The 27,391-nt window shown below is 37.8% G+C and overlaps 2 protein-coding genes across 3 annotated transcripts in view; one reads left to right on the top strand and one right to left on the bottom strand.

The window, feature by feature from the left end:
• Nucleotides 1-27,391, top strand: part of slc12a7b (solute carrier family 12 member 7b) — a 335,443-nt gene that overhangs the window by 97,754 nt on the left and 210,298 nt on the right. The gene's annotated exons all lie outside the window — the stretch shown is intronic.
• kcnh2b (potassium voltage-gated channel, subfamily H (eag-related), member 2b) overlaps nt 1-27,391 on the bottom strand; it is a 256,890-nt gene that overhangs the window by 229,112 nt on the left and 387 nt on the right. For both annotated transcript variants that reach the window (XM_083544768.1, XM_083544769.1), the window contains exons 2-3: nt 26,613-27,276; nt 1,879-2,109 (exon numbers count right to left, since the gene is read on the bottom strand). In XM_083544768.1, coding sequence (XP_083400894.1) covers nt 1,879-2,109; nt 26,613-26,688 — 307 coding nt within the window. In that variant the 5' untranslated portion in view covers nt 26,689-27,276. The remainder of the gene's footprint in view (nt 1-1,878; nt 2,110-26,612; nt 27,277-27,391) is intronic.

Here is a 27,391-nt window from a genome sequence, read left to right as displayed (position 1 = left end):
TGTGTATTTGCATTATGCATGGCAAGTTTTTCATCACGGAAGACTGTGCAGTATGCGTGCCTGTGCCTTTGCATTTAATCATGTTTATGTTTGGCTGTGTGTATGTGTGCAGCACTAATTGTGTGTTTTTATGTGTCTATGTTCAAGTGCTCATTTGCATGTGTAATTACGTGTCTATGTCCATGATGAGAATATGGACATAGACAAGTAAAAACACATGCAAATGTGTCAGACATGTCTGTTTGTGCATGCTTTTGTTTCTCATGTGTGTCATGTTTTGTCCTCGTGCCGTATTTTCCATTGATGGATGAAGTACACAAACCATAAAAAGAGATAAACTAGGTTTAAAATATTACTCCAGTAAAAGTAAAAGTGCTCCCTTTAAACCTTTAATTGAGTAAAAGTACAAAAGTATTTGCCTTCAAATGTACTTAAAGATCTAAAGTACTATGATTTATTATGGCTATAATGTTAATATTATCATTTTTGTAACAAGACTGTTGCTTAATCAACTCAGTTTATGTGAAAAGACTCTGTTACTCTCAGCACACCGATCTGACAGTGAACTGCATGTTATGTGTAAGTAGATACCACCAAACGGCAATCAAAACAAGTTCAAAACAGAGTGTGCGCTCTACCCTGAATGGTGGCTTGCTGCATGCTTGACCACTTATGAGTTATGATACACTCTTGAATAAAAAGGAACGAACAATTTCGCAAAATATAGGTGAATAAAGACATTTGACTTTGAAATGTATCGAAGTTAAAGGAAAAGTCTCTTCAGTAAAGTACAGATACACGAAAAAGAAATCTACTTAAGTGCAGAAACGAATTACATTTACTTCGTTACTGTTCAACACTGTTATTTTCATGTGTCTCCATTCATGTATGTCTGCTTCAGATTGAATAGCAGGTCATTCATACCATGAAAAGCAAGAGACTGTAAATAAACAACAACATTAACAAAGGGAAGGTAAAGCCAGGATTCTAAAACGTGCCTGGGAATACCCATTGCTGTTTATTGTCTCTTAGAAAAATAAAATAAAATCTAAATCAGCTTTGTGTCCCAAAGCTCATTTGCATTCACAGCAAAGTCGCATATATCCGTAGCCAACCTGTAGTTATATATTCACAGTCTATGCAAAAATAAATGTGACTGTCCCCATGCTGCCCTGCGCTTATTATACATCATGGATATTAAATACTACATTGGCTCTCTTATAATCGTGCCAAATGTGCAGTTTCTTTAGTGAGTGCTTAATCTCCGGCAGAGGAGCACATAGAGAAATCAGTGCTATACAGTAGAAACTATGTTTGGTGGACTAGTAGAGCCTCCCAGTCATAAAAAAGAACAAATGTGATCTGAGCAGGTGACAACAAACAGCTGCTGCACAGGCCTTGTCCTCAACTGTTGTAATGTAAATACTCAAACACCTGCAATTATTCCTAATGCAATTGTTTTTTTATATATATATATATTTCTAACATTTTTGTGTTAATCTACTTCAGTCTTTTTCCTTTAAACTTGCTAAATGTTCTTTTTTTTTTTTTAAGTTCTCTTTCTGGATAGTAAATACTGTATGTTTTTATTTAGCACTCTCTAATCAGTAACTAATCAGTACAATACCTAAGCCGTGTCACGATACAGACACACACAGATAGATTGCCAGCAAGCAACGTATAATCCTATAAATCCTACACAGTTCCTGCGGATTCAGTGACAGCGCATGTAGGCTCATCCAAAAAACAGGTTTAAACTCTCATATCAGATGCTGAATTGCTGCCATGAGGCACCTCACATACAGTGATCAACAATTCAGCATCCAAAGCATCATTAGTCATTTCCTGTCATAGGGAGAGACATCAGAGCTGTCCTACCATCCTTCCTGTAGAGCGTGATCTCCACTTTCCTCTCCTCCGAGCCCAGAAGTGCTTGAGCCATCTGTGCAATGGCCAGGCGCTTGGTGTGCGGCCCGTACAGGAAGTCACAGGTGCACGGTTTCTGCATGATCTCGGCCCGCGTGTAGCCACACATGTGACAGAAGCCATCGTTACAGAAGATGATGGCGCAGTTCTCCACCCGTGCATTGGCTATTAGAAACTTTCGACCTGTATCAGAGTTAAACACAAAAGGAGAGAGTAGAGAGAGAGAGAGAGAGAGAGAGAGAGAGAGAGAGAGAGAGAGAGAGAGAGAGAGAGAGAGAGAGAGAGAGAAAATAAACAGTTTAGAACATGATTTGCTCTTATCTGATGACACAATCAATGTATTTTATTTTTTCAATGCATTCTTATTCAAATATTTATTATTTCTTTAATAACAATTTACACATAATTTTTGTATGGCAGAGACTCCAAACTAATTTATTGTATTATTATTATTATTATTATTATTATTATTGTTATTATTATTATTTTTGTAATTCTGGAAGGAGTCTCAAGTACATTTTCAGACATTTGACAAATTTCAGATTTTCAGTTTTTGCACTGTTTTTGTGTGTACCTTGTCTTATTCAAAATAGGATAATATCAAAATAGAAATTAGGAAAGGCTGCAAAGGGTTTGACAGTTTACATCCGCTTTCATTTGAGTGGTTGTAGTGGTTATGGAACTAATTTTGCCCAGTATAAATTGTAAATATAAACTGTTAGTCCTGCCTAATTGCTGTGACATTACACAATTAAAATACTAGGCAATGTGATGTTACAGAAAAATAGTAAATGTTTGGGTGGCAACAGTAATGACACTTTGGATCGGGGCACATCACACATCTTTGTTGGAAATTTTTATATAACTGGACGTCCCCTGTTGTGTTTTTTCTTGCATTATTTATATCAAAGTGTGCAAAACATGCTCTACTTATGCAGTTTATATATAGACGAATCAACTCTGACCATATGCCATATGCAATTTTTGTAGCTAATCACTATACAGATCTCCACTGTTTTATTAAATCCGTTTACGCTGAATGAAAATTGTCACATTTTGTGATTGTTTTTTGTAGTTTGTTTGTTTTTAGTTTGCACATATCTACATCTGAATCTCCAATTTAAATAGAAATATCCAAATAAAAATGTTTTCAATACATGAAAATAAAATATGAATATTAGCATTCAATATTTTAATATTAATTTTGTTATATTCATGAACTACTTCATATTTCTAAAAAGAATACAATAATTAAGCACATTTTAAACCAAACTACAGCAACTAGTTTTCAGGTCAGAAAACTAAAATTTAGCCGATTCGCCATGTCTATCAGCTGATCTTCACTGTGCATTTTTTCCACTTACTGAAGACTAAAAACTTTCCAAAAATAGCAGGAACTGAAAACGGGGGCATCTGAGGCATAGCAGTGCATCATAAGCCAAGACAGCAGCATCTGCTGAGGTCTAAAGGTCGTAGCCTTCAGGCAATCATTGATAGCATATGTTATCAACCCGCTCTTATGCTTATTCTATGTAGTTTTTTCAGACTCCAGCCACAGGTATGACTTTGTCCCATGCTAACTCTAACAGCTTAGCAAATAACCCTATAATAACCCTAGATTCCAGAAATATCGTAGTACAGATTTACACACTATTACAATTTACATTAGGATTATCTTAACATTGAAAAATTTCTTAACATGATCAAATGTCTAAAATGCAGTCTAATTCCTTTAGTATAACGGAATTTCTGATAAGAATTAGTCCTAATTTCAAGTTTAAATAGCTCTTTTTATTTAAATCATTTTTTAAATAATATGTAATTTTACATTATATATTATAAAAAAAAAAAAAAAAAAAGGAATATGGCAATGAAAAATAATTATTCCACACATGGCTAAAAGTATGCCATATCAATCCCATATTGCCCAATCTAGACATAAATCAAGCCTGACATTAAATTGGCACAATTTAAAACCTGACATTTAAACCTCATCATTATTACATTTTAGATGTGTACTGAGGTGAAGGTAATCTCGGTTTCTTTGTCCAATTATGCAATTACTACACTGTAAACCCATTAACAAAATCAGTATGGAAATACACACACACACACACACACACACACATTTGTACCTTCGTATATATGCCCACTGTCCTTCATATAACCCTTCTCCATTTCCCCTATCACTCTGGCAGCAGTGCCAGCTTCCACAGAAGGTGCTTCATTCCCGAGCCAAGTCTCAGTCAGGCTGCAGAAAGCTTCCTCTGGGTGGCACATTAAAACTCTACACTACAGTCATAGGCCTGACTCATGACATGACATTGAGGCCTGGAGAGCATCATCCACAGCCTTTACTTTTGTAGTTTTCCATTCCACACCTTACAAAAATATGAGCCAACGGCACTCAATGAACTGTTTAAATCTGAACTTCAATTTCTCCAGGCATGGGGAGTACAAACTGTGCATGTGTGCATCAATCCATAACGTTCTTATCCGAGCCGTTTATATGATGATGTGCAGAAACCCACAATCTGACGTAGTTAACTCTCTCTCTTTCTTTCTCTCTATCTCTCTCTTTTTTCCGCATGCCATAATAATATAAACAAAATACTGAGTTTAGGAGCTCATGCTTTGTAGTGTTTAAGTATGGTTAACAAAATGTTTACACTAGAATAAATGTGTAAACTGGGAGATTACTAGATAGAGTATAGTTAACATTCCTCGCATTGAACAACATTTTGATGGCATTTCTATCTACCAAATACAAACCTTTTAAAAGTAATTTAATAACAAATGTGAAAAATGAAACTGCTGCAAAAAAGAACTATAAAAATAAACAATTGGATGGTTACAGTGGCTAACAATAGAGTCGATCAATGATAAATAAAAATACTGAAAACACTCTCTGCACTCTGCGATGTAATTTATTTCAATACCAATTACATATCGTCTTACTACACAGCTCAGTTCAATACCCTTGAGTTCATTGTCTACATGGAAATTTGACTTGCAGGAAGGTTTAAACAAAAAAAGACACTTAAATAATGGCTACTGGAAAAAAATCATTAGGGAAAAAACTTAAAAAAAAAAACAAAACAATAAAATCTAAGATGTGCTAACAAATATTTTTCATTGCTAATGCAAAACAAAAAGTGTTTACTTCAGGTGATGGATATTGCTTAGTTGTTTGACTTTTTTTTTTTTTTTTACAATCAATTTACAACAGCTGCAAAGTTTACACTATGCTTTTGTTCACCAAAAATCTTATTAATTTCTTTTATCTCATAATTCAGTTGATTTTTCTTTTGACTTTTGGTGCACCATGTAGCATAATGTAAAATTGACAACGGGTCACCACAATTTAAAATTACATTAAAAAATTCAATCAGTGAAAAACACAAAACAAAGAATATAATTTCTTCTGTTTACAAACTGTCACATGTTTAACCATTCAAATACATTTTAAAAGACATTTGCTGAAGCAAGAGAGGAACTAGACATCTGTCAGCACTTGAATTATCCAGGCCTCTGCTTTTAGATATGTTTGGATAACATTAGACATGCTACCTAAAAAAACCTAAATATATAAAAATAAAAAATAAAAAGAGAGAAAAAAAAAAAAAAAAAAAAAGAATCAATTCATGAATGATTTTTCTTGCAAAGTGATCTGTCCTGATAGTTTCATTATTTTACAGCTAGAAAACAAAATGACAAAAATGTGTTTGGGTTTGTTTTTTTGGTTAAAGGACTTATTTTGATTTTTTTTATCTTAAAATCCCACAGCTATGTGACTCATAAAACAGTTTTTCTGTCATCGTGCTCAGGTTGAATCGTGCTAAGTTTTAGTTTTTCTCAGGTTGTATCGTGGTCAAATGGATTTGTTGCCATGTTGTGCGGTTGTCAGGTTGAGTCGTGGTCAGACTGACCCGGGACAATGGGACATGATGTGTTTATTGCTCTGATGTAGTTTCTGCAGTGAGGGTGCATCGAGCAAGTCAAACACACAATAAAGCATTATATTTGCTTTAGGATTGAGGTTATTTAGCTGTTAATTCTGCCCACTTTTTTCACAGTTTAGTCATGCAGCCATATGTGTGTGAGGTGAATGTGAAAGGAGGCGGTAAGCGTGATATTGCAGTGTGTGGAGTATTAATGTAAGAGCGGAGGAATAATGTGTCAGTGAGATAGCTGTAATACAGCGTATTACACGTTTGTTTTCTTGAGGCAGGAATGCAAATACTACAAACAAACACAGATTGTGCACTCGAAAATATTATTAATGCTACATGGTCAGGGTTATTTTAGCTTTTTATAAAGCATATAATCATGTCCTCTATATAAAATTAAATATCGCTCACAACTTCTTACACTTTTCTAGACTGAGTTTACATAAACACCTCTGAGAAAGCCACTGGAACACTGATTGCTGTATCCCAACACTGTCAGCCTCCACAAGCCTTCATTCCCTCCTCATCTTAACAACCCAACACATTCGTAATTTTCATTCCGTATTTGGGAGTCCTTGCCAATCCTGGCAGCGATAGATCTTTCTCAAGGATGACACTATGAATAAGCTTTTTTATGAATAAGCGAGGCCCTGAACTGAACGTTCCACTAAAACTTCACTCTGTAATTACTGCTTGCTGATATTTATCACTCGGGATGTTTCTGAATAAAAAGTGCAGCTTCTGTGCAACGAGGGCTACAGACTACACTGTGTGCTGCTTAAGCGATCCGGTGGTTAATTGGAATAAGAATGTAAAAAAAAAGTTGAAAAAAAAATGTTTGTGAGATGAAAGCGACAAAGATGTACTTCGGGGGCAGTTGTGAAGATCGTAAATGAGTTGTTTATCTCATTAAGCATTATTTTATGGTTTTGCTTCAGGCACACTCAGCATCACAGGAGAAACCTTGGAAAAAAGCACAGGGTCACGCTGCACTGCTTTGATTATGACTGAGGCAGTTCAGTTCTCGGTACAGTGTTTTGTTTTATTTCAGATGCAAGCTGTGGATTAGCAGATTGAGAGGCATTAAAGTAACTGTGTCAACACCACCGATGTTCCATCATAATAAGAATGAAGCGCTTGGATTAATACTCTCTTCAATAAACAGAATTAGTTTTTTTTCTTTGTCAATTTCATTTTAGACAAAAAATTCCTTTCTTCAAATTTTAAGCTAAATGTGTCAATGATTGATATCATAAAAAAAATCATACTCAAATGATCAAAAAAAGGAAATAACTTTCTTTGCCCTTTGTACTGTAAAGGTCATCATCCGTACTGATACATTCATGTTCTACTTTTGTAGATTCTGGGCCGCCAGAGTTTTCCTTTAGAACCAGTGAATTATTCCTTTGTGTTTGTTTTCTTGCTAAATACAATAACAAAGTTGTCATGCTGTGACCTTGACTCCATGTAGGGAGCCTATAAAAGGTCCTTGCTACGTCATGCCCATCCTTTGCCTATTCTTGGAAAACACATGACGAAGGTGTCCTGCTGGTCCTTCAGCCATACAACCACATTTAAATATCTGTAGCCTTCTATTTTTGGATTACATGCAGTTATGTGAATACCTAAAGATATAACATGAACAGTAAAAGGTCGGATGCAAAGGAGAAAATTAAACAGTATACACATCAGACCAGAGCATTCATCTTTCATTTGTTTCTTTGTCATTAAACAATAGTTCATTCCTGTCCAATAATGTATCAAAACAAAGAGTAATGATGTCCAGAAATACGTGGACCTATATGTTTTTTTTTTTTTTTTAACATCCCATTCTGAATGTAGTCCACTTTTGTTTCTGGACAGGTTTTTCTCTAGATTTTTTGATTTTAGAGAATGGGAATTTGTGTTGATTCAGCATTGGTGAGGCAATGGGCTGAGGTTGGTTGAGGAGACCCGGGGTGTATTCAACATTTCAGTCCTTACCAAATATGTTCAGGTCAGGTCTTTATGCAGGAATTTATTTACTCCAACATTTTACAAACCAGGTCTTTAAGGATCTCCTCTGTGTTGTGGACTGACTACTATGTCCATTTTGTGCATTTACTATAACATAATTGTTAAGGTCCCCTGGTGGTCTAGTGGTTAAGATGCAGCGCGCCCACCGCTGCGACCCGGGTTCGATTCCCGGTCAGGGAACCATCCCCAGCCACTCTTAGTGCCGGTCCCAAGCCCGGATAAATTGGGGAGGGTTGCGTTAGGAAGGGCATCCAGCGTAAAACATGTGCCAAATCAAACGTGCGGAGGATCCGCTGTGGCGACCCATAACGGGAGAAGCCGAAAAGAAAGTTATTTTTACTATAACATAATTGTTAGGTTTCACTGCTTGTATCACTCCACTTATCTGTTTGCTATTCAAAATGCCAAGAACAGCAGTAATTTTTATAAAAAATTAAACTGATGAGCACAAATGAACAAAGTGGCCATAATGTGTCTTAAATATCAACTACACAGATCAGGCATAACATTATGACATTATAACATTATGAGAGGTGAAGTAAATAACACTGATTATCTCTTCATCACAGCACGTGGTGGTGGGTGGGATTTATTAGGTAGCAAGTGAACATTTTGTCCTCAAATTTGATATGTTCGAAGCAGGAAAAATGGATTTGAGCGAGTTTGGGCCAAATTGTGATGACTAGACGTCTGGGTCAGAACATCTCCAAAACTGCAGCTCTTGTGGGATGTTCCTGGTCTGCAGTGGCCAGTATCTATCATAAATAGTCCAAGGAAGGAACAGTGATGAACCAGCGACAGGGTCATGGGTCGCCAAGTCTCACTGATGCACGAAGTTTCATTGATTGCTAAAGAAGTTAATGCTGTTAATGCTGAACGGACAGGGCTGTTTTGGCCAACACATTTAGGCAGGTGGTCAAAATGTTATGGCTGATCGGTGTAATTGTTCGGTTTAACTGTTTGTATAACTTACCTGTGTTTGTTATATAAAATGTCAAGTTTGGCAGTAATTTCAATTGAAATCTTTGATTAATAATTGAAACCATTAAAACAATGAGCAAAAATGAACAAATCGGTCATATTCTGTATGAAATATCAGCTACTCTATATCAGTTTCTTATTAATGAAAGTCTCATAAAACTAAAAGCAATATCACACTTGAAATTATCCTGTAATACTGAATATACTGATTACCTGTGGCCTTGTGCCAATGGCCGAATCACAGCCTTTCTGAAAGTCAGTACAACAGCTCCCTTGCTGATGATATATATAACTTTATTACTAGCCCTATTTATTGTTATTTTTGTGGTGCCAGTCACGATCAGGTATCCAAAATCACTTAACTAGACCATGTGAAGCTGCACGATAGATAATGGAAAACACACAATTCTGCAGTGAAATTAAAGCTGATGCAGCTTTTTGGCTTATAGGAAGAATATAGGACGCTGGACAGATGGATTTCCTCTGCTCTTGTGTGGTGCGTCTGTTCTCAGTGTCTGTTTTCCTCATCAGTGATGCCTTGGCACACCTGCTCTGCCACCCTGCTTAAGAACAACAGAGAAACAACAGCAACACGCCAAGGCCTCAAGGCCCTGCTTTACCAGCTGTTTCCTACCGAGGTACGAAGATTTCCCAGACACAACATGACACCAAAATACACCATCTCTTTTTCACTCCCTCACCACTTACACATCCTCACACACACTTTCCAAGATTGATGAACCTAGAAAAGCCCCACAGACAGTGAAAAAGAGACCAAACTAAAAACCATTTACAGCTCACAGAACGGCATAGATAATGCAATATCTCAATGCTCCAATACTTAAAAATACAAAAACAAACCTAATGCAGTCCGTACATTGGTTTAAAATTAATTACAGTGACAACCCTGCACAGCTCTATTAGCAGGATTGCAGTATACAAAGCCAATACCTATATGGATAAAGTTAACAGATCCATATCTATTTATGCGCTATGTCCCTTCTGCCTACACTGACATGGGAGAGCTGAGCTGTGATGCTGTAATTGTAGAAACACAGGAGTGTGTGTGTGTGTGTGTGTGTGTGTGTGTGTGTGTGTGTGTGTGTGTGTGTGTGTGTGTGTGTGTGTGTGAGTGTGTGTGTGTGTGTGTGTGTGTGTGTGTGTGTGTGTGTGTTGCTGCAGAATCATTAAAGGCCAGCTTCAGAGACACTGCTGGAGGCCTTCAGTCTCAGCTATATACATCTGGCTTAATGCAGGTATTGTGTATTGTATAATGTAGAAGGCTAACATGAACATAAAGTACATGATGGACTTTCATGTCTGCATTGATAAAGCCAATGTGTAATATCATTCACGAATGGTAAAAAAGGCAGACACATCACTGTGCAAAATGTTCAACTAATATAATCCCACTTGAGTTCGAACTGATGAATCTTTAGCAAATCATATAATTTTCTGATTTTACAGAACAGGTAAGAAACAAAAAGGATGCAAGAAGGAGAGCAGAAAGAAAGGAAAGGAAGAGGAAGAAAAGGAGGGTAGAAGGTGGGAGGTATGTGATGAAGCTAAATTAAAAAGGAAGAGATCCTCCTGGGTGGGTGAGGAAAACTGAAAAAGGTGTTTACACAGCTCTCTAGTTGCTGATTGAAGACTTAATTTTTTTTTTGCCAGGCTCTAGAGGTCAGAAACCTAACAGCTTTCAATAACTGCATAGAAAAGCTGTCAGAATGAATAGTTTTAATGCTATTATAATATTCAAGGACTTATGTAATTAAAGCAAAAAATCCGTTCAACCGTTTAAAATTCCACATTCTGCCATTTGAACTTTTATTTACAAAATGGTCACAGTCATATACAGTAAGAAGTGAGTTCTAAATGAGAACGCAAATTAATTACTAATTTCCAGGATACAAATAAAAGTTCAAATTGATAATAATCGATAATAAAATTTGGTGTTAACGATTGGGGTTATCGATCAGTTGGGCTGCTCAAGTTACGATTTAGCGTGACGGCAAGATAACAGCCGCCTGCGAAAATGGTGGACAGTACAAGGTCAACCAGCAGCAGGAACAAGTGTGCGTCCCAAGTCATTCAAAGCATGGGAGCATTTTATATTAAGCGCAAAAAAGAAAACTGTACCTGGAAGTTATGGAAAGCGGAGCACGTAAAAAAGAAAACACACTGGTGGCACGGTAAGCAAAAACTGTCTAATCCTCATTATGTAAAAATAGTATAGTTTAATAAAGTGCTATTGTGTAAATTGTTTGTTTGCTAACTTCAGCACAATTGCACTGGATCTGTTCTGTCGCTACTTGCGAGCATCAGGTTGTGCAATCAGCTGGTTCACGACATAGGGATGGATTCAAATAAACTGTGCGCACAATCACTAAATCGAAAGCAGCAAATAACAGCATTGTTCCATTCTCTTTTTATAGCATTTGTCTACTACAACAGTAACTTATCTGTTTTCAATTGTGATTAACTGTGGCTTTACTACGTTTTAATGCTAGTTTTTAATGTTTGTATATTCATTTATGCATATATAATTTAAGTATTAAACAAAATGTAATTCATTATATATTTTTGATGCTTACATCTTCATGAATGAACAAAATATCTGCATATTTTTTCAACAAAAATTGTCAAAACAATGTTGAATTATATTTTATATTTTTTAAGCATGGTTTTCAACTTGCCATTTGAAAAATACAATACAAATGTTGATATACACAAATTGCTTCACCTTGCATACTCAAATGCTGTTTATTTTTGTTTGTCTTTTACAGAAACAACCCACCATTTTGAATTTGTGAATTTGTTAAAATCAAAAATCCCCCCTGCATTCCTCAGCAAGCAAAAAACTGGGGTTTTATACAGTTACATAATAATAAAAATACAATACAATACAAATGTTTATTCAGTTACAGTTGAAACCAGATATTTACATACACCTCAGAAAAAAACACAAAAACTTTTATTTCTTTACTGTCATACATTAAATCAGAGTAAACTTTTTCTGTTTTAAATCAATATATATTAACATTTTTTTGCATTTGTTAAATGTCAGAATCGAGCGAGGGAGAATTTTTATGTATTTTTATTATTACTTTCATCAAAGTCAGAAGTATACATACACTAAATTTATCGTGCCTTTAAACAAAAAAAAACTCCAGAGGATTCCTGTCAGGCTGCAGACGCGGAAGCAGATAAAGTCCAATCATGTTCTTTATTGCGGTGCAAAAAACAAAACACTCATACACCAATGAAAACAAAAGCAAACCCAGACATCCGCTCGTAACGAAGTATCCACTATGAGCGCGAATGTCAAACGCCTAATCCCAATGCAAGTAAAGCTTTCGGCAATGAGTACTTCAATAAGGAAATGGAGTTCGGAGAAATAGCCAGCGGTGAATCCCGGCGTTTGAGCAGCCACGCGATTTACCTGCATGACAATACAACGACCGACAGCCTGTGACTCAAGAACGTGAGTTTATGTAGTCTGATCTTTCATGAGCCACAGCTGTCGGTAATCTTGGGAAGCAGCGTGACTGCTATCGAGGGGGGCGTGGCAGGGTGAATCTCTGACAGCTACAGACGGGGGCGTGGCAGGGTGAATCCCTGACAGCTACAGAGGGGGGCGTGGCAGGGTGAATCCCTGACAGTACCCCCCCCTCCAGGGGCGACACCTGACGCCCCAAAACCCACCTATGCCAGGCGGGCCAGGGCACTCCGAGGAAGGCCTCCTTAGACGCCTGGGAGCAACGGAGGCCTGGTAAGCATCCTCTGCGGAGAGCCGGCATGGAACAACACCTTGCAGGAGGATCCGGAACGGAGCCACGCCCTCGGTGCTGACGGGAGGCTGAGTAAAGCCCCTGGCGGGGATTGAAGCCGGAGCGATCTCCATGGCGGGGAACCGGAACTGGACGCCAACCATGACAATGACCGGGGAGTGGAGGACGTCCCGGGCGGAGACCAGGAACGTCGTACCACCCTCTGAGGGACCTGGAGGACCGACGTCGCCGTCAGAGGGACCTGGAGGACCGACGTCGCCGTCAGAGGGACCTGGAGGACCGACGTCGCCGTCAGAGGGACCTGGAGGACCGACGTCGCCGTCAGAGGGACCTGGAGGACCGACGTCGCCGTCAGAGGGACCTGGAGGACCGACGTCGCCGTCAGAGGGACCTGGAGGACCGACGTCACCATGCGGGGATCCTGTGGGTGATCCGTCGTCCTGAAGAGGACCCGGGGGCAAGACGTCGCCCTGCGTGGAGCCTGGATGCGATCCTTCTCCCTGAAGAGGACCCGGGGGCGATCCTTCTCCCTGAAGAGGACCCGGGGGCGAGCCGTCGCCTTCTGCGGGGCGCTGGAGACGAGCCGTCGCCTTCTGCGGGCGCTGGAGACGAGCCGTCGCCTTCTGCGGGCGCTGGAGACGAGCCGTCGCCTTCTGCGGGCGCTGGAGACGAGCCGTCGCCTTCTGCGGGCGCTGGAGACGAGCCGTCGCCTTCTGCGGGACTGTGGGGTGAGCCGTCGCCGTCGGTGGAACCCGGGGGCAGCGGTTCAACTTCCCTTTTGCAGTCCTGGAGCCGGGGTGAGTGCACAAGGAAACCCCTGGGCGTAGGGGCGCTCCTTGGGACCCTTAGGAGCAGATCGGAGCCCACTGAGCAGCCTGGAAATGAGGTGAAGCCTGCCTGGAGATCCACGAGCGGAGAAGGGCTCGCCTGGAGGTCCACGACATCAGTGGAGTTCTCTTTGGGACACTGAAGCGGAGACGAGCTCGTGGGGTCGCTCAGAGGCGGAGACGCGGCGCTCTCGTGAAGACTCTGTGGCGGCGCGGCGCTCTCGTGAAGACTCTGTGGCGGCGCGGCGCTCTCGTGAAGACTCTGTGGCGGCGCGGCGCTCTCGTGAAGACTCTGTGGCGGCGCGGCGCTCTCCATTCTGATCTTAAGAAGCCTCTGATAGGTTAATTGATTCCATTTGAGTTAATTGGTGGCACACCTGTGGATGCATATAAAGGCACACCTCAAACACAGAGCCTCTTTCTTTGACATCATGTGGAAATCAAGAGAAATCCACCAAGACATCAGAAAAATTATTCTTGACCTCCACAAGTATGGCTCATCCTTAGGTGCAATTTCCAGATGCCTGAAGGTCCCACGTTCATCCGTTCAGACAATAATACGCAAGTATAAAAAACATGGGAATGTACAACCATCATACCGCTCAGGAAGGAGACGGATTCTGAGTCCCAGAGAGGAACGTTTATTGTTGTGAAATGTACAACTGGTAAGACAGTGTCATTATCCACAGTAAAACGAATACTGTACAACCATGAGCTGAAAGGTTACTCTGGGAGGAGAAAGCCATTACTTCAAAACCTCTATAAAATAGCCAGACTACAGTTTGCAACTGCACATTAAGGAAAAAATCTTAATTTCTGGAGACATGTTCTGTGGTCTGACGAAACAAAAATTGTTCGGCCATAATGATAAACAGTATATTTGGAGGAAAAAGGGCGAAGCTTTGAAGCCTCAGAACACCACCCCAACTGTCAAGTATGGGGTGGTAGTATAATGTTGTGGGGCTGCTTTGCTGCAGAAGGGACTGGTGCACTTTACAAAATAGAGGCATCATAAGAAAAGAAAATTATGTTGATATATTAAAGCAACATCTGAAGACATCAGCCAGGAAGTTAAAGCTTGGGCGCAAATGGGTCTTCCAAATGGACAATAACCCCAAACATACCTCCAAATTAGTTACAAAGTGGCTTAAGGACAACAAAGTCAAGGTATTGGAGTGGCCATCACAAAGCCCTGATCTCAATCCCATAGAAAATTTGTGGGCGGCACTGAAAAGGCGAGTGCGAGCAAGAAGGCCTACAAACCTGACCCAGTTACACCAGTTCTGTAAAGAGGAGTGGGCCAAAATTCCAGCAAACTATTGTAGAAAGCTTGTGGAAGGATACCCAAAATGTTTGGCCCAAGTGAAACAGTTTTGGGGCAATTCCACCAAATAATAAGTGTATGTATACTTCTGACTTTGATGAAAGTGATAATAAAAATACATAAAAATTCTCCCTCGCTCGATTCTGATATTTAACAAATGCAAAAAATATGTTAATATTTATTGATTTAAAACAAAAAAATTGACTCTGATTTAATGTATGACAGTAAAGTAAAATAAAAGTTTTTGTGTTTTTTTCTGAAGTGTATGTAAATATCTGGTTTCAACTGTATAATGGCAAAACATCTCATTGAAATCTTTTGTAAGAAAAAAAAATCAGATTAATTGATTAATCAGGAAAAATAAATGCATATTAAACGATTATCAAAGTTATTGTTAGGTTAACTTTAATAATGTGGTCGCATGTCCACGTTGACATGCGACCACAATGAGATCAGTCAACTCCCTCATGAACAGACTGAGCATGCTACGCCCCCAGCCAAGCTACACACAGCCAACTCATTTTGGACCTTGCGATAGTAGCTCGAAAAACATTAAACATGCAAATTTTTCTGCTTGCAACACATCAATGTCAAGAACTGACTGCTTATCTGCTTTCTAATATGTCCAACCACTTGACAAGTGCCACTGTAACAAAATAATCAATGCTATCCACTTAAACTGTCAGTAATAGTAATGTTATGGCTGATCTGTGAAAGTGTATGAATTACTGTGGTACAAGAGGAATAACAGACCTGAGAATTGTGCAATTATAAGTTCATATAATAAGTACACATAAATAAGTAATTCCGCAAACCTCAATGCAACCTTTGCAGCTATTCAAATTTTATGACAATTTAATCAGCCCTAATTCACACTAACAAGACCATACTGAAATTGTAGTGCCACTAAAAGATAGTATCAGAGCTGCCGAATGAGTATGAGGTGAGCTGATATCTATTAAAATATTCTTCCCTTGGGCACCTGTACTCCCTTAGAAGTGTCAGTGACATTTTAGCCTCAGCTTTTACAAAAGGGGTCTAATGGCCTTTGAAACTCGGCAGGACCAAGGCCTTAACTGAGCGGCCGAGCCTTGTGCAAATGACAGAGGCTGAAATGATCTACAGGGAGTCTCAGTGGAAAGGTGAGAGTTTAAGTGGAGAATGCCGAGCTACAGGCAACTCACACAGACACTACAGTCTCAAACCTATTCGTTCTGATCTATCTCGCTCAGATAAACATACGCTAATAAGCTAAGCATGTATCAACAGACCCAGCTGCGAAATACAGGCTAGGATCATGGGATGGTCACAGAATTTTCTATGTAAATATGTCTAGACAGTGGTACTGACAGTGTCAAAGAATATACATAAAACTCATAAGTGCACACATTATTTTATTCATAATTTTACAGTAAAATTGTGGCAAGGTTGCAGGGTTTGGTACCTTTTTTTACTCATCAGAAGGTTTTAGTCAAATTGGAGGGTCTGCCAATATGTAAAGTATTGCATCCTCTCCCAGACGGTGACATGAACAGTGACATTAAAGTGCACTATTAAAATATAATAAATTAAAGTGTTTTTTTTCTTTGCAAACTGAAGAAATAATATTCCTGCCAGTATAATAAGGTAAGTGAAAAACGCTGTTGTTTAATACGTGCTTGTCACATGCACAAAACCATGAAATCAATTTCAGTAAAATATCACATGGGCACGTATCATTTCCTTCTAAGCTGCTTAATGCCAAACCTGAGCCGATGATTAAATAAATATAGCATTTTGTTGCATAAAAAAATTTATTACATTTTATATTTACAATTTTGCACTGTTTATATATTTTCTCAATGTTATTTCACAATTATATATTGACATTTTTCCATCCAGAATATAAAATGGAAATTTGTAGCTTGTTTTTATATAAATATATTTTTAGCCCAGAGATGATTTAACATCATTTTGAGTTTTTTAAGCATTAATCTGTACAATCCTAGAATTCTAGAATCATAATTTTTACTAAAACTCACGTATTGGCATATTTGACTTTCTTTTATTGAGAGTTTTGCTGTCATTACCTTAAGCCAACAATCTCCAGTCTCAAGGACAAATTACAGAGGAAGACCATGAGTCACATTTTATTATAGAATAATTATAATGTTTAATTCTACTTCTATTTTTAAATGACTGCATTTAAAAACAACTCAATTTAATTGTTACATACATAAACACATGGATCAATATTAGTTTTCTGCCATCACTAGATAATACAATAAATAAGATTAAGTGTGCAGTTGTTTAGTGTATATTACAACATTGTTGTATTTAATTAACTGTGAGCACTCATGACCCTGTCACTGGTTTCCCAGCTGTCCTTAGGTCCCATTTGGTAGGGACTAACCACTGCCTACTGGGAACACCACAGAAGACCTGCTGGTTTGGAGATGCTCCAAGTCTGTCACCTAGCCATTACAATTGTAAAAGTTGCTCAGGTCCTTACACTTGCCCACTTTTCCTGCTTCAAATAGGTCAACTTTAAGAAGTGACTGTTTACTTGCTTGCCCACACCTGTTAATGGTTTTAATGTTATGGCTGATCGGGGTAAGTGACATTCAAAATGATTATCACTAACAATCTACTGTGGTTAAGTAGATAAGACTTGTACCACAGAATACAGCTCTACTATTAGTCCGCTTCATATCACACAAACCCATAGAAGAATATTTTTCCGGAGACAGCACACCCCATCATGTTTTATTTCTTATTTAGCACTGATAGACAGTGGTAGCAGCAAGCAGCACAGTAAGGGAAGGGCTTGTATGGAGAACAGGCAGTGGACTGGTTAAGTGGTAGGTAGCAAACAACAAAGTATATTTGTGTGGGAGTGAGAGCGTAGAGAGAGGGGAAGCTACAGGCTAGAACTATTCATCAAACAGACCAGAGGGGGTGATAAAGAGTGACAAAGGCAAGACAAAGAGGTGTGTGTTGGTGACATGAAGCAAAAGAGGGACCATCAGCGGCAAACTCATGAGACACTTGAAGCTCTATAATTAACCTAGGCATCTGCCGGAATTGTCGTCTTACTTTCAGCTCCATGACAACAGAAGTTTGCCTAGCCAAAACATAAAAAAACTTACGAAAGCTTGTGGCTAAATTCTGCAGCTAAAAATCACTTGCTAATCATTTAGCTTTTTATTAACTGATCCAAAAGCCTTTACTGTTCCAGTAACTATTCAGCACATTCTTTCGCCTATAATCTTAATAGATAATGTGGAATTGCATTAATGCCCTGGGTTTAGTTGGGGACAATGGGACATGTTGTCGAGTGTGACTCATCCAGTTAAAGTGCATTTGAATAAAAGCAGGTTTGTCACTGGTACAGCTGGGAAATCTGTGTCTTCCATGCCAAGGAAAACACAAATGAAGAGGACACATGAAAAAGGCAAACCAGTGTGTAGCTTGCAGTAAGACACAAGTGAAAAGCAATTAAGGGAGCAGCTGTGATTACGTTTGTGTTAAGCAGGTATTGAGTGATGGGTTCATTTTAGCTGGGTATAGGGAGAGCATCCTGCAGAGACTGGCTAAAATAACATGTTAAATACAACATACTACATGACCACGTGTACACTGTCCCTGATGAAAGTTTCACTTTATATATGTAGTAGGTTGAAAACCCTGAGCCTGCAAACACAACCCACAAACAATGCATTTATTTACAGTTATTTACAGTATACAAACAAATAGAACTTGTATAGACAAAATTTCATAACAACTGCCTTAAATATAGAACAACTAACAAGCATTAAATGTTAAATGTTTTATGATTGCAAATGATGTCTCTTGTGGGTGTGACATTAATTCACATAACATGACCTCTCCCTTTGCTTAACATTTTATATTGTCTTAAACATAAGGCAAAGCCTTTCATTTGAATAACAACTAAAGTGGTAAGAGTAAAATTTTCCGGGGAGAACAGAAAACCCAGGCTGTATGACTAATCTGAGGATTTAATCCAGAGTTAATCGTTTTGCATTTGATGCTTAATTGCGTCATCCCTACTTTGCATAGAATTGATCGAATCTCCCAGTTCAGCTGTATCTTGTCGCTTTATCTCTGTGCATTCAAATTCTACCTATGTAAATATTTAGTATTCAAATGCATGTTCACATGAGCACCCCAGCATGTACTGTCTGTTCTGTATGGTTGCCTTTATGAATATGAAATTTAGGGCAAGCCACATTGTGTCATCAAGGCCAATACATTTACTTAGCCTCTGCAGTAAAAGAGATTGTGGGCAAAATGCAGGTATTAAACTTGTATAGCCCTATTTCCACCAGAATTAAACAATTAGTCTAAAAATGTTTAAAGGAATTGTTATTCAGTATCTTAAAAAAAAAAATGAAGTTTTTATTAATTATGATGTGGTGTAATGACTTTTATAAAGTATTTTATATAGAATTTTCTGTTTCCTGCAAGTTCACGTCTCTGATGCACCTCATGTCCATATAAATCATCACTTTAGAGATCAAAGTCTGAGTGTTCTTATACCTTTAACTTTGCAGGCATGTTTTCTTCTACATAAAAGAAAAACAAACAACTTTATATTTTTCAGTTTGCACATTTTATATCTCTACACATTATTAACTTCAGTTAAATCTTGAACTTTTCAACTTTAATAGCTTTAACAAGTACAAATGGCTTCTTATTCAGCATATGCACAGCATATGCACAACCTAAAGGCAATATATACTGTATATATATATATATATATATATATATATATACACACACATATGGTACACTCTATGCCCAATACAACAGCTGAGATCCAGATTGACTTTCTTACTTCATACATGCATCACTTTTTGTAAACATACATTGAAAGGCCAACTGATATAAACTGACAAGCAAATAAGGCTTGATCTGCATCCACATTTTCTTATTTACTGTTAACAAATAACTTTTGTGGACAAAAGTGCACCTGTATACAGTTCTCTTATGCACACTGTACTGTATAACATACAGTAGGTTTACTGGCGGCACTATTTTGTGTTTTGTGTATTTTTCCTACACTTTCTTGTGTTGTCTGTTTGCACTGTCTTGTCTTGCACTGTGTGTGTGTGGCTCGGACAACTTAATTTAGTCATTAGCTCTATAGAAACATAGGAACATTGTCTCATTTCACTATGTACTGTGTCAGCTATATACTGTAGGGTTTAAATGACAATAAGAGCGTCTTGGCTTGACTTGAAACAATACCTGCATGTAATAAAAAATAATTTAGACTATTTATTTTCTTGAGTAATGATTTTTTAGCCTAGAGGTAAATAGACTAAATTAAAATTGTCTAGTCAAAGTTACACAAAGAGAGAAATTAAAGAAACCTAGGTTTGCTTTTTTCTCTAAGAACCTCCTTAACATGGCCACCAGAGGCACATTTTACAGCTTCTGCCCCTTGATGCCTTTTATATGCCATTTATATATACATAATGATATTTAGACAATAATGGCTGTATCTTGAGGTATTTTCAGAAGACAGAAAATTTATACTGCTACAAAAGCTGCACATTGACTACTCTAAAATATATCCAAGTTTTATTTCTATAGTATTGTCTCTTGAGAAGAAATACCTAAATGGTTGCTGAAATGTAATTTTGTGTACTCAGTTTTAAGATACTGTTTATTAATTCATTAATTAATGTTTTATTTAAATTATTTAACATTGTATTATTTTACATTATTTAAATATTCAAATCTAAATAGTTTTCTGTTTCACAGCCCTATTATGCACAAATACCCTTAGAATTAAAAAATCCCAGCTGGTCCAGTTCACAAACATAAACTAGAAGGAAAGAGAGAGGAGGTGGAGGGAGCCATTATTTTTTCATAGGGATGTAAAATGCAGCACCTTTAATCAGAATAATGAGAAATGTGTAGCACCTAGGGACTTTAGCACCTCCAAGACTCTCATCTGTCTGTGAGTGTTTCCTTACACATCCCAGCTCGAATAATATTACACTCAGTAGCAGTTAAGGACACATGGCAGAAAACAAGCAAAACTGAGAAGAAGCAAATGGTGAAACAGACATAAAAGTTAGGTTGACAGAGTGAGATGAATAATGAAAGATGGATTGAAAATATTTTAGTATTTACACTTACAGTATGATCTATTTAGGTAAAAAAAAATGTTTAAGATAGAATATTATTATTTTATGTCCAGAATTTTTCTAATTTTTTATTAAAACCGTATAAAATAGTGTTGATATTACAGAGACTCATTTAAAGTAGCCATACAACATTAATATATACAGTAGTAGTCTTTAGTGTTGCCAGTCTTTGTAACAAACTGCTTTTGGATTTACAGCATGCCATTGAAAGCATTCAAACAGGTTTTGTGCGTCTATTTTTCCTTTAATATAGCAATAGACTGAGATGAAGATATACTGAGTGTTTTAAGGATTAAACATCTAAAAAATGCACTGCAATACTCTATAATCAGCCATCTAGTACAGTCCTCTCAAAACCGAAATCTATTGCTAAGAACTAAGGAGAATATGATGATTAAAGCCGGTGCTGTAGGATACCTCCCTCCCCCAGGAACCAGGTACTGAATCTGTTCCCTGAATAGTTGTCCTGGTGATGGTTATGTTTGTGCACACGGTGCAGTGTTTAATATCCTCCCCAGGTTCAGCCGCTCGACACACATCTAATTGGAGTCGGGTGACTCCAGCTGTTACCCTGCAGAGAACACTTTAACGCGATACCATGTGTCTGGAGATACACGTCACGCAGGGTACTGTACGATGGGTTTCAAAGCATCGGTCACAAATGGGGTCAGAAGTCAACTGGAGTGCACTGTAAAAATAAACTTTTGTGTTTTTTTGAGGGGGTGGGGAAATGTCTCTTAAAAAGGACAAATTAAAAAGGACACTGACAGGTGTGAGAAACTCACGCAACTTGGCATGTGTCGAAAAAAATACAACCGAAGCAAAAAAGAAAGCCTTGCTACTGTTAGATTGAGATCTGCTTAAACTACATTCAAACCACTAAACCCTAAATCAGTATAAGCCAATCAGTTTAAAGAACAAACTATATAAAAGGCAGCCAAAATAAAAGCAAAGGTCAAATAGAAAAGTACTTCAAACTGATGTTTCCATTCAGAAAGAAATGATGCTAATTAGATTTAACGCAGTGCTACACTAAACTTCTGTAAAAACACAAATTCTCCATGAGATTAATGGTATTCATTATCAATGCATTAATAAAGCGTCAATAAATTATTGATGTGCAATACAAGCCATTTCATAATATCAGCACGGCTCCTCTGTGTCTGGCGAAGCAAATAAAAAGATACCCATCAATATTTGGCGGCTGTCCTAGGATCGCTAGAGCGCCACAAGTTGATGACAGAGTGAATAATGTCTGCTCAATTAATTATGCATCATGAAATATGCAGTCACATCAACACTGAATTTGGCAGTGTACATCCTTGATTTTCTGACACCACCATTACTATTTAGAGGTCTAGAGACTATATACTTCACAGTAAGCTTTATTTGGCTTTATATTGCTTTGATATGAGCACAAATCAACTTGTAATTTCACAATAAATAGATAGCTATTGCTGTTATACTCAGGCAGAATAATATGTGCTATATATGCAAATAGTGAAATCACCAAAAAGAATTGCTACCACAGTATTAATGTACCCTTAAAGGAAATGGCATTACCATAGTGTTTGTTGAGGCAATCCTCATTACACAGGTGAGGTTTCTAGTGTGTTACCCTTTTGGGTGGAATTAGTCATTGGGTAATGCAGTCTTGTCCTTGATCTTTCACTCATTATCAAATGAACTTCCTTTTTTATGAATGGCAACCATTCTGGATTGGCTGGTGAAACTTTAAAATCCACCATAAATCCATTATACACGTTTTTAAATAAAATGAGATGTGTGATTCATATTGTAATTTATATTTATTTAAACATAAGGACAAGGGTTTATTATTATTTTTTTTAATTGTGTCATTTCATATGAGTTTAATAAAGAAAAGAAAAAAACAGAACAAACATTTACTTATTATTAATCTCCACATTAGCCTTGGTGGTGAAGGCTTCATTTACACTTCCAATACAATATAAATTCTGTTGATATACTAGTAGATGAAATGCTAGTTGAAATCAGCAAATAGGTAATTGCCTTCTTAATGCTGTGCAATCTGGGTACTAAATGTACCATAGGACCTAGGGGTTAAAATGGGAACTGCAGCAAGTGCTGAGACCTATTGGGGCAAGAACCACCGTGCCCCAATTTCTTTTTCAAATTTTTAGAATGAACAGTATTACCAATTAAACTAAAAAATACTTTTTGACCACCAAGATATTCTTTTATAACATATAATCAGAACTTTTTGCTAATTGCAAACATAGACAGTGTTACAATAATGTAACAAGCGATACAGTACACTCACCTTCCACTTTAATAGCTTTGTCCTACAGGTCACACGTTTTCTTCATTCTAAACATTGATATAAACATCGCCTAAATTCAGCTGTATCAGCATGATAGTGTTTCTGCCTCATGATTGGATGAAAGGATTGAAGGGATTATCTGTATATTAGAAATGTGTGCACACTATGAAAAATATTACCAGGAGAAAAAAATTCAAAAGGTAGCTACAATAGCCAAATTTCAGGTCGACTTGCATATGTGCTGTCTATTCTGTTGTGTAATCATCAATATTTGAATAACAGCTTTGTTCAACTGCGTTCACTACAACAAGTGGTTCCACTACCATTTACCAGGGTTGGTAATTTTTAGCAAAATTTCAGGTCTATACAAGTAGCATAAAATATGAACATAATTATTTTTAAAATTAACATATTGATGATTACAAAGTTACTCTAAAATTACACTAGATAATAGTATAGGTATAACATAAGTCAAATGTCAGAACTGTTAAAAAATCGAATAAAGGTAGGCCTCTACTTACGACGGAGATAGAGACCGGAAAACCTGCCGTAGTTCGAAATGACGTAAGTCGATACAAGTAACTGCTACGAGGAACGCATGAGAACACTGAACACGTCTTAACTAGAGGAAGACACGCTAGCGACTTTGTGGGTCCACCAACGCATGCCTGCCAGACACCCTTTCTCCCCCACTGTTTGGAGAATAACTGACTGACTGCACGTGATGTTTTCATGAATAAATTTAGATGTTCTTCGTTTTTTTTTTCGTTTTTTTTGTGACAGTCATATCTCCGAAAAATTCGTAAGTCGATACGTGGTACGTCAGGGTCTGACTGTGCACTGGTTTTGTACAAGTGTTTAGGCAAGAGATTTTGCCAACACCTTAAAAGTCAAACCTAGCAAAAAATGGGTCAAATAAAAGATCTCACTGTCCCTATAGTGTCCCTATAATTATATTATACTGGGCGTGATTCTTAAATACAGTATAGAGCATGCAACATACATTTTGGCTTTTTGTCAACGCAGAGACACAGACCCAGGATCAGTTTTCTAAATTAGTTTAAAGAAAAAATATACAGCACAGGGTTCAGGTCAGCAAAACAGATACAGGACATCACCCACACAAGTATTAATAAACCTATAAAATATGAAGCTTCTAAAATTCCCTGGCCTTGTACAGATGAAATCCACCCACTGAAAGTAATTTAAAAATAAATCAGTTTGTTAATAATCCTCAGAGTGACTATCTCAGAATACTATCAAGTGTTCTTGATAGTACAAGTCCATATCAGTGACAAGAAAACAAGTGCTTTCAAGGAGAAAACTGAAACTGTGCTGACTGATATCAAGATCTTAATTGTCTGTATATCTCCATCTAATATGGCATAACTGTAACATCAGTTCTAAACAGTACTGATCTGAACCGTGAGTAAATCCCAAATGAATTATTTTAACACAGTCTCAGAGTGTTGCTTTGACGTGGAAATGATATTAAAGGGAAAACACACCATGGAAGAAAAAAAAAAACACACCATCAAAGGCGTTTTCCACACCTCACGTTTTTTTTTTTCTGGCACACAGCGAGAGAGAGGTGTTTATTGCAGGATTACTCACTCCAGTGCTGTTTATGCAGTGGGAAAGCTCAATCCTGTGATGTCACTCGTAACTCAAGACTCAAGAGATTTGTGGAGTCTCAGATTTGCTGCATTTTTTTGACAATAGAAATCTGACACATTTTTTCGTATTAAATGTTACCATGTTTTTGAACTTAACGCAAATAAACAGTCGAACTGTAATGTAATGCTTCTACCAGAACGACCAAGCTGTATTGTCCTTGTAAATGTGCTTATTATAAGAAAGAAAGAAAGAAAGAAAGAAAGAAAGAAAGAAAGAAAGAAAGAAAGAAAGAAAGAAAGAAAGAAAGAAAGAAAGAAAGAAAGAAAGAAAGAAAGAAAGAAAGAATCTAGCAATTATGTACAAATGGATGTTTAAAACAGAATAGCCTTCATTTCATATCAGCTTTTTATAACAAAACATCTATGACATGCAATAGAATCAGTTATGACTGAGCAGAAAGCATGTTTGTGCCTCAATATTTGTTGTTCCAGAAGGCAGATAAGACCAAGATAAAGCCTGCAGGTTTTTAATCCAGCATTTCTCAGCACTAAGGACATGTAATTTCAGTAGTTTTGTTGATATGTACAGAAAGACGTGGCAGGGGAAAGAAATCCACCACATCTTCCTAAATGCATCTTTCACACTGCCTGTTCTATAATTGATCACTGACCGAAATCATTGATTCCTGCCGTACTGTACAAGTTTCCCTGCCCCAAACCACTCCACTTCATCTCATTCATCTCTAATCATCTACTTCAAAGATCTTTGTGTAGCACAAAATGCTTAGTTTAGAATATGACTTATTTTGATACTATCGAAATATTTTAATAAAGTATTTGATACATTGATGCTGTTTGGAAAAACAAAAAAAACAAACGAGTGTTTGTGTGTGGGGGTGGGGAGGTGGTGGGGGGTAGTAACCTTAATTATAACTGACAGGAAATGCTTTGAAACAGATGTCCAGCTCTTCATTCAAACTTGTTAACATCATTAAAAATACATAAATAAATAAATAAATAAATAAATAAATAAATAAATAAATAAATAAATAAATAAATTGGCATAAGATGCTTGAATGAAAAATAAGACTAACATGGGCTGCATCGCTTACATTATGGTTTATAACATGCCCCATGATTAGTTTTTTTTATTCATTACTAGTTGTATTGATTGAAGGTCAGCATGAGCTCAGGTAATGCTTCAAATTAGCGCTTTAGATGTAGCTTGCTAGGAACATTTTTTTTTTTCAGAATTAATGTCAAACTTGTATATTTTCTATGGCTTCAAAGAGATTTAAAAAAATAATTAAAAGTTTTATATGTATTATTAAGATCACTTTAATTAGTGCTGTATTTAATAATTTAGGAATTGTGGGGAGGTACTGTTATCATTATTATTATAATTATGATTAGTGACAGTAGCAGCTGTCATAGTGTGAATATATATATATATATATATATATATATATATATATATATATATATATATATATATATATATATATATATATATATGCCTTGTGAAATATATAATATATAATGCATGGATACAATATCTTACTTTTTCCCCAAGAACCTCCTTAACATGGCCACCAGAGGCACTTTTTACAGGTTCTGCCCCTTGATGCCTTTTTTTGAAGACCCCCAGAAAGATCTCCGTTCCACAAGAAAAGACAAGACTGTCCTTCCAGAAGTTACTTACATAAGCAGCTGAAACTTACTCTGACTTTCGAATTTCCTGATGATGGTATCCAGGAAGGTGTTCTGGGGCGCCACGTGTCCGCGTCGCACCGGCATCCTGATCGTGACGCGCGTGGTCCAGACGCGGCGCGTGGTCCGGAGCTGGAGCAGGAGCCTCACGCGCCTCTAGACGGAGAGCGAAGAGCGCCGCGGCGCCCGGGCAACTTCATCAGCGATGCCGTCCGCTCCAGCGGCCAACACCCCCCCCACACACACGCCACTGCCACTGCCAATCTGCTCCTATCCAATTCAACGCGTGCGTGCACGCGCGTGTGCGTGTATGCGTGTGCGTGTGCTGTCAAAAAAAAAAAAAGGGAGCCGGAAACGCTCCTGAAATCCTTTCTCCGGTTTAGAATGAACTATTGCACGCGCGCTCACTTCGTCGCATCCAGGTTCTATGGGGGATGAAAAGCAAAACAAAAAAAAAAAGAAAAAAAAAAAACTGATGGTGTCACAACTCCAAGGTTTTGATGGGTTTGCTTTCTTTCTTTCTTTCGTTCTCTTTTCCTCTTCTCAGGACGCTTTCTTCTCGCGCAGTAGAGCGTCGGTGGGGTTGGAGATGTTTCGGTGCGCGCACTGGATGGAGCTCACACACTGGAGGCGGCGGCGACACCTCCTTCAACCCCTTCCGCTCTGCTGGAAGAGCTACAAAACATCACAGCGCGCACCAAAAGCGCTCCATCAGCATCCTCAAAAGCCCCATCACACATACCCAAATGATGCATTACAACCCCTGTGTTATAACCCCATACCCCTGTCA

Source organism: Silurus aristotelis, assembly GCF_946808225.1.
Source record: "Silurus aristotelis genome assembly, chromosome: 1".
NCBI classification, from domain to species: domain Eukaryota; kingdom Metazoa; phylum Chordata; class Actinopteri; order Siluriformes; family Siluridae; genus Silurus; species Silurus aristotelis.
Note: the sequence above shows the minus strand (reverse complement) of the source record. Positions and strands in the feature narration are given on the sequence as shown.